Source organism: Erythrolamprus reginae, chromosome 3 (genome assembly GCF_031021105.1).
Source record: "Erythrolamprus reginae isolate rEryReg1 chromosome 3, rEryReg1.hap1, whole genome shotgun sequence".
Classification (NCBI taxonomy): Eukaryota; Metazoa; Chordata; class Lepidosauria; order Squamata; family Dipsadidae; genus Erythrolamprus; species Erythrolamprus reginae.
In genome coordinates this window covers 20,397,041-20,406,044 of record NC_091952.1, presented here as the reverse complement: position 1 = coordinate 20,406,044, position 9,004 = coordinate 20,397,041, and the positions used below count along the sequence as shown (strand labels likewise).

General features: G+C 40.9%; 1 protein-coding gene across 1 annotated transcript; it reads left to right on the top strand.

Annotated features, from left to right (window-relative positions):
* The first annotated feature begins 7,335 nt into the window (after positions 1-7,335).
* MC3R (melanocortin 3 receptor) lies at positions 7,336-8,319 on the top strand. The gene has a single exon (XM_070748795.1). The coding sequence runs from the start codon at positions 7,336-7,338 to the stop codon at positions 8,317-8,319; it is 984 nt and encodes a 327-aa protein (XP_070604896.1).
* The last annotated feature ends 685 nt before the right edge of the window (positions 8,320-9,004 follow it).

Here is a 9,004-nt window from a genome sequence, read left to right as displayed (position 1 = left end):
GTGGTTGAAGCTGAAGTAGTCATTGACAGGAAGGAGATTGTAGCAGGTGATTTTATGAGCTATGCCTAGGTCGTGTTGAAGGCGACGTAGTTCTAAGCTTTCTAAGCCTAGAATTTCAAGTTTGGTTGCATAAGATATTCTGTTGCGAGTAGAAGAGTGAAGGGCTCTTCTCCTAACAGAATAGAAGCTGGTGAAGAATCTTTAAAAAGCCATCACCTAGTCCTTAAGCCAGTTATTATGTTATAAAAGACAATTGATGGACGTACACAAGGTAGAATGCTTCCTACCTACAGCAATCATTGATAAATCCTGTTGACATTTGGACAGGCTATATAGTTTCCAGCCTGCTCTTTAAAATGAAATCCTTTCTGAGCACTTTTTAATCTTCCTCATTCCTGTTTTCCATTCTGAACGTCAGCCCACTTCTAATTCAGCTCAGCCCAGAAGCTCCTAGCACTTGTAGAAACATGATGATGATGATGATGATGACGACGACAACAACAACAACAACAGAGTTGGAAGGGACCTTGGAGGTCATCTAGACACTACACTACTTCAGACAAATGCTTATCCAACATCTTTTAAAAATTCCAGTGTTGGAGCATTCACAACTTCTGGAGGCAAGCTGTTCCACTGACTAATTGTTCTAACTGTCCGGAATTTTCTCCTTAGTTCTAAGTTCATTTATTCATTTCATTTCATTCCATTTATTTGATTTGTATGCCGCCCCTCTCCAGAGACTCGGAGCGGCTCACAACACAAAACATGATACAAATCCAACAAGTTGCTTCTCTCCTTGATTAGATTCCACCCATTGCTTCTTGTCTTATCCTCAGGTGCTTTGGAGAGTAGCCCGACACCCTCTTCTTTGTGGCAACCCCTGAGATATTGCTATCATGTCTCCCCGGTCCTTCTTTTCATTAAACTTTACATACCCAGTTCTTGCAACTGTTCTTCTTATGTTTTAGCCTTCAGTCCCCTAATCATCATTGTTATTCTTCTCTGCACTTTTTCTAGAGTCTCAACATCCTTTTTACATCGTGGTGACCAAAAGTTAATGATCACTTTACTTAGTGACCAAAGTCCCAGTCCCAATTGTAGTTGTAAATTGTTGTGGTTAGCTCTGGCCCAGCTCCTGCCCCAAGGACTGTGGATGTGGGGGAGACATCCACATGCTGCAGGCCTGTTTTGCTCCTGGTGGAATCTGATGATGAAGGCCCCTCTGACCAAGAAGACATGAGTGACAGGGAGGAGGAGAGTGGGGCAGACAGCTCAGAAGGAGATAAATTATCTAGCTCCTCCTTGGATTCAGAACAAGAGTTAATGGTACAGCCACGCATGGGGAGAGCGATGCATAGGCAACAACAACTGAGAGATTATTATCAAAGAAAATGAGGCCACCTGTGGTTGGGTGGGGCTGTGGTAATTAGTGAGGCTGCTATAAATAACAGCCTGTGGGTTTGGCAATTGTGGAGGATTATCTGATCGTTGTGTTTTGTGACTGCTTTACTGACTTTGACCTTTTGTGTGCTGATTTTTCCCCGCTTTGAAATTAAACCAGAGCAAAGTGTGTTTCACTTTGTGAAAGAGGAAGGACTGTGAATTACCTCACAGCTGCAAGCTAAGTATCACAGAACTGATAAGGGACTTGTACAAATTACCAGTTTGTTTGGAGACGAGTGCTCTCTGCTATACCAAAAGAGGGCTTAAGTGAATTATTATAAAGAACATTGTTTTGAATTTTCAAACATGTGTGTGTCTGAAATTTGTACCTGTGAATTTTGGGGAGGATTCTACCAGAGAGCCCGACAGAACACATCCTAAGATAAAATACAGAAAATAGTATAAGGGCAGACTAGATGGATCATGAGGTCTTTTTCTGCCATCAGTTTTCTATGTTTCTATGTTTATTTCATTCTGAATTGATGAAATCCCATCTTGAGTACTATTCTAACTTGGGGCACAGCAAATAAAGCATGGACCAGCATCAGACAATAATCAAGGAAGAAACATTTCCATCAAGAAACAATCCAGGAAGAACCAGCTCTCAACCAAGCTATGTCAAGGTTCAAGGTTGACTCAGCCTTCCCTCCTTCCAAGGTCATTAAAATGTGGAGCCAGATTGTTGGGGGTAATAGTCTGACTCTGTATAACTGCTTAGAGAAGGCTGTAAAGCACTGTGAAGTGCTATATAGTTTAATTGCTATTGCTATATATAAACCATCAGCAAATTTCATTCTCTCGCGACCTGATGAGGTTACCTAGCTTGGGAACAAAACATCTGAGAGGTCTCATGCTCCATGGTACTCGGTCCTAAGGCACAGTTGGGAGCAGAAAAACATACCGATTTAATTTTCCCCATAATTATTCATGACCAAATGGGAGAACATTAACCAGTAAGTCGGCCCCAAAGTCAAGAGCACACCAACCCAAATCAAGATTATGGAGGATAAATTAAACAACTGTAAACATTCATGGCCAAAAATATATGCTTCTAGACATGAATTAGTCTCAAGAGCTTTTTATATAGTTGTGCCCACAATTTTCCTCTTTCTTAGCTAGAGTTCATTAAGTCTAATTTGGCCAGAAGACCATCTATATACATGGAATTAAAAGAGGGAATCAAATGGCGTTAATCAAGCCTATGGCAATTCAGACACACCGGATTACTTTTGAATAGATTTTTTTTGTTTCCAAGTCATTCTCAATTAAAAGTAAGATTCTGCTGCCTCTCTGTATTAGGTATTAGAGTCCTAAATCCAAAAAGAGAAGCCACCTTCTGGTTGGTGATTCAATTGTAAGGGATGTAAATTTAGGAAATGATATGGGTTTTTTGAAAGTGGTCAGGTGCTACTGCCAGCAGAGACAAGAAGCATATATTTTTAGATTTATTTGTTTGTTTATTTATTTATTTATTTATTTAGTTAGTTAGTTAGTTAGTTAGTTAGTTAGTTAGTTAGTTAGTCCAATACACAATGAGATAGTCAAAAATGGCAGTAAGGACTGTGATGTTGATGCTATCATATATCTTGGCATAAAGTGATCTCTGCCCAAAAGATGTACAGTGGTACCTCTACCTATGAACACCTCTACTTATGAAATTTTCTTGATAAGAACTGAGTGTTTTTGCCTGTTCTCAAGAACCATTTGCCACTTACAAACCTGAGCCTCTGAAACTGTAACCAGAAAAGGCGGGGAGAAGCCTACGTGGGATCTCTCTAAGAATCTCCTGGGAGGAAACAGGGCTGGAAAGGGTGGGGAGAAGCCTCTGTTGGGCCTCTCTAGGAATTTCCGGTAGGAAACAGGGCCGGAAAAGGCAAGGAAAAGCCTCTGTGGGGCCTTTCTAGGAATTTCCTGGGAGGAAACAGGGCCTCCACCACCACCCCTGTGGTTTCCCCAATCGCAAGCATTATTTGCTTTTACATTGATTCCTATGGGAAAAATTGTTTCTTCTTACAAACTTTTCTACTTAAGAACCTGGTCATGGAATGAATTAAGTTCGTAAGTAGAGGTACCACTGTACTTTCTATGCAGAATGACTTCCACAGCTTGGGGTATGAATTTAGTAGTATACGTTTTAGGCTTATTTTTTCAGAGGTTTTAACATTTTATAAGGAACAAAAAAGAAAAAGCCATCGTGTAGCAGGATTTAATATGTGGCTAAAGGAGTGGTGTGAAAGAGCCTTTGGTTTTATTAGTCATGATGTCTGCAGATGATCCAATGAAAAACTATACAAAAGAGTTAGCTTGCATCCATCAAAGAAAGGGACCAAGTTATTCAGTATTAAATTCATAGGTTTCCTGGCTAAATATTTAAACTGAACAGCGGGACAGATTGATACAGAACATTTCTGTCACCAGCAATCAAAATTAATAGGATTATCAGTGCATCTGTATGTACAGATAAGATTATCAGCCCTGCTGTTAAACAAATCCAAGTAGTGTTTAATAGTGAGTGCTGTACCATGTGTACTAATCAAACAGGCAGCAAGAAAGTGGGGTCAGTTGGGCACAACACAACTTATGTAGACAGTAAAAAAAGGGTCAATCAAAATGGTCCTAAATGTCTATACACTAATGCACAGAATATGAGGAATAAACAGGGTGAATCAGAAATTCAAGTATACGAGGGAAGATATGATATAGTTGCCATTACAGAAACTCGGTGGGATGAAACTGACAAATGGAATATACACCTAGAGGGATTTCAATTATTTAAAAGAAATAGACCAAATGAAAAGAGGTGGAGTTGCACCATATGTAAGAAATATCCACATATCTACAGAGCACAATAATAATGAAATTTATCTTGAATGCATTTGGATCAATATTAAAGGGGGGGGAGGCATTGCCATAAGTCTATACCAGTGTTTTTCAACCAGTGTGCCGTGGCACACTAGTGTGCCACGGAACATGGTCAGGTGTGCCGCGAGAGGGGAGAGAGAAAGAGAGAAAGAGAAAGAAAGAAAAAGAAAGAGAAAGAGAAAGAGAGAAAGAGAAAGAAAGCAAGAGAAAGAGAGTGAGAGAGAGAAAGAAAGAGAGAGAGAGAAAATAGAGGGGGAGCGAGAAAGAAAGGAAGCGAGAAAGAGAGAGAAAGAGAGAGAGAGAGAAGGAGAGGAAGGGGGAGAGAGAGAGAAATGAGAGAAAAAAAGGGAGAAAAAAAGAGAAAGGAGAAAATGATTGAGGCAGAGTGAGAGAGAAGAGAGAGAAACAAAAGATACAGAGAAGTGACTCTTGATTTAAAGCATATGATAAAAAGCACCCAAAGAATAAGAGTGGAAAAAACCCCTGCCCTCACCTGTTTTTGGAAAGAATAAGAGAGAAAAAAACCCCAGCCCTCACACAATGGGGGGATAATATGTACTGTCTTAGATTGTCATTTTGTGTCATTTTGGTTGGTGGTGTGCCCCAGGATTTTGTAAATGTAAAAAATGTGCCGCGGCTCAAAAAAGGTTGAAAATCACTGGTCTATACTATATGCCACCCAACCCAATAGAGGAAGTAGATGGATTTTTTGCTAGTCAGATAACAGGTATGTAGGAAGCACATCTCTATAGTAATGGGGGATTTTAACTACCCTGACATCAACTGGGAGAGAAACTCTGCAACAAGTAGAAGATCCCACAGGTTCCTAACAAACCTAGCAGACAACTTGTTTCCCAAAAAGTAGAGAAGGGAACGAGGGGATCAGCCATAGTGGATTTAATTCTCACTAACAGAGATGAAGGTGTTGAAGCAGTGATGGGCTCCTATGGGAACGGTCAGGAACGCAGTTCCGGTAGCAAAATTTGGAGCTCCACCCCAGAGCATCCAATTTGCACTGAAAGATGTTGAAGCAAAATGCATAAGCCACGCCCATGGTGTGGTAGTAAAAATGTTGGTAGCCCATCACTATGTTGAAGCTACAGGAACCTTGGGGACAAGTGATCATGTTTTATATTATGATGAAGGTTTTATGATGAATGATTGATGGGTGAATGTTCTAAATGCATGAAATTTTATTGATTGTATAATGTTTTTATCCTTGTACGCTAAAAAACACAGGGAACCACAAAATTTATTTATTTATTTATTTATTTATTGGATTTGTATGCCGCCCCTCTCCGTAGACTCCGTAGACTATGTCAAAATCCTTTTGACATATCTCTCTCTCTCCCCCTCTCTTTCTGTATCTCTCTATGTCTATCTCTCCCCCCCCCTTTTCTCTGCATCTGTGCTTTGGCTGCTTCTCCATCCCTCTGTCGTCACACTTACTTTCTCAAGCCAGATGAGGATGGAGGGGGGAGGAGAGGGGCCAACCAGTGGTGGGCCCTGCTGGAGCCACATACTCTTTAAACATTTCATGAAAATAAGAAAGTTTGTTCCCATGAAACAGAAGGAACAGAGAAGATAGCATTCATTCTGATACAGTACGTACGCACCCACATTCTTTGAATTCTGCAACAATGTTTACCCAACCTTGGCTACTTGAAGATGTTTTCAATACAGTATATTGGATGCTGAAATCACCCAACCATCCTTCTTTGTGAGTGGCTATAATAAATCTAATTACAATAATATTCTTGTTGGAGTTCAATGTTTTGATGCTGGAGTAAATACAGTAATATACCAGTGGCCTTGCTGATGTCTTTCAAAAGTATAGGTTCTATGTACATCAGTAGGTGGATATTTTGTTCTCTCTCTACAAATCTGATTTTTTCTTTTAAATCTAGGGCCTGACCCATCGTTCCACAGATAATAGATAGTTCAACATAAATCAGCGCCAGTTGTGATGTATCCAAGGAAATATATGATTAAGGCAGATCCCATACGCCAAATGGCCTTGACTGAATGCATCTATGAAAATAAAGCACAAGAGAGCTGGGGGGGGGGTGAAATCAGAGAGGAAGAATGATGCTAAAAAAATTACAGGGCTAAACAAAATACAATCCACAGTATCAGGAAGTGATACATTTTAAATTTTGTTTAGAATATCAATAGAATATCAACCTTATTGTGATTGCTCAAATGTGCTTGGGCAATCAAGGCAGCTGCAGTGTTTACCTAGAACATTTGGCAATCTCTCAGAATGTTTCCATCTGACAACAATGACCTGTATCTCTTACGTGTTAATTATACATTTGCCACATGTCCTCTTTTATATTCTATAATTGTAAAGGGGGTATTTTTCTGTGTAACAGATTCCTAAAACAAAAACAAAAAAATGTATACATATTCTCTCTCCGATCTCCAGAGGGCACTAAATAATGTTGAATTGGAGAGCAATGAGGATTATGCAGTCTGCGATGCCAACCATCAGTCAAGGCAGAAGTTGCTTTTGAGTGGTCCTTGTGAGTCACAGATGATTAAGTAGGAGGGTTTCCTCTCCATTGATGAAAGTATAAAATCCAATGCCAGCCAGCCTGCCTGCCTGTCTATATCTTTCTGTCCTGTTCTATCCTTATCGATGAAGCTAGAAGATCTCTTTTGATTGAACTGGGTGGAATCCCAGGACAAAGTAGCAGATTGCAAAAACCTGTGGTATTCAATCCACAAGACAGTTCTTAATTGCCACCTTTCTCTTCTTTAAAGAGATTTCTGCCGTTTCCTCAAACTCCTGCATTTTGCTGTTTGCTCAGATTCTACTGGCACAAAAGGAACCAACTTCTTTGGATTGATGGATTGAAGAAGCCTGCATCAAATAAGGAATGTTTCTATTATTATTATTTTTTTCTTTCTTTTGTTTACAAAACCGGTCTCATCCAAATAAAAGGTACAGTGGGATTTCTGGTGGATTTTATCTTTTAAGAGGCTTTTTTCCCCCTCCCATGTAAACCTGAATCTTTGCTCTTCGCGATGAACACAACAGCATCCTGGATTCTGAAGTTCCAGCCTGTCTGGTTCAATGCCACTGAAGAAGTCAACCGTTCGGGTTTTGGAAGCAGAGGGGATCATGATTTCTGTGAGCAAGTCTTCATCAAAGCCGAGGTGTTTTTGATCCTTGGGATCATCAGCCTTCTTGAGAACGTCCTGGTCATCCTTGCAGTGATCAAGAATGGCAACCTGCACTCCCCCATGTACTTCTTTCTCTGTAGCCTGGCTGTGGCAGACATACTCATGGGAATGTCCAATGCCTTGGAAACCCTCATGATTGCCATCTTGAGCGGTGGCTACTTAACCATCGACGATCACTTCATCCAGAACATGGACAACGTTTTCGACTCCATGATCTGCATCTCTTTGATAGCCTCCATCTGCAATCTCTTGATCATAGCGATTGACAGGTACATCACCATCCTCTATGCGCTCCGGTATCACAGCATCATGACTGTAAGGAAGGCTCTGGTGCTTATTGGGATCATCTGGATCGCTTGCATCTTTTGCGGCATCATGTTCATCGCCTACTACGAGAGCAAAACGGTCATCGTCTGCCTCATCACCATGTTCTTCACCATGCTCTTCTTCATGGCCTTGCTTTATATCCACATGTTCCTGTTTGCACGCTTACATGTCAAGCGCATTGCAGCTCTCCCGGTGGATGGGGTCCACCACCACCAACGCACCTGCATGAAAGGGGCTGTTACGATTACTATTCTGTTGGGTGTCTTCATAATTTGCTGGGCGCCCTTTTTCCTCCATCTTATCCTCATCATTTCTTGCCCCACCAACCCACATTGCCTTTGCTATACTTCTCACTTCAACACGTACCTGGTCCTCATCATGTGCAACTCAGTCATTGATCCTCTTATATATGCATTCCGGAGTCTGGAGATGAGAAAGACCTTCAAGGAAATTGCTTGTGGCTGTTACAGCATAAGCCCAGGGCAATGCATGCTCTGAACTTAGCCCTATGCTCCCCTTCATGCCTTGCTTGAAATGAATAAGGCTGCAGTTTGACCACTCCAGAAAGTGGGGAAGTCGAAGACCTGAAATGGTTCACTGTTGAAGCAAAACTCCTAAACACCTTTCTCCAATTGCCAGTTGCTAGCAGTGATCCAAGAAAGGAAGAAAAAGTGGGAGAAAGTGCTTTCTTCTCTTCTTTTTTCCCCCTTTCTCCCTTCCCTTCTTTTTTCCAGTGGTCTTTCAGCAAGAAGAATGCCTCTTAATATTGGCAGTGGTAAGAAAAAGGACATCCAACTCAGAAACACTGGGAAGGAACAAGAAGCAGGTTCCATTCTTGCATTAAAAGGAAGTCCGTGATCATTTTTCTTTCCCACATTTTGGACATAGGCTTGGAAAACTGTTCTCAGAGAATGTGCGTAATTGGCTAAAATTATAGGTGAGTGTGCGTCTGAGATAGAAAACCTGGCGTTCTCCATAAAAACGATTTGATTAATTGACGATTGATTGATTTTATAAACCTGCTGCTCCGAGTGTTAAGATCTGTCCTTCCCTGTGAAATGAGCTCCTCAACATTTAGAAGGACCGCTGCTATTTTATTTGGCTTTAAGTCTCATTGAAATCAGAGAATCTTCTGTTTAGGACCGCATTTTAATCGTTGTTTTTATTTCCCGGCAAACCTCCG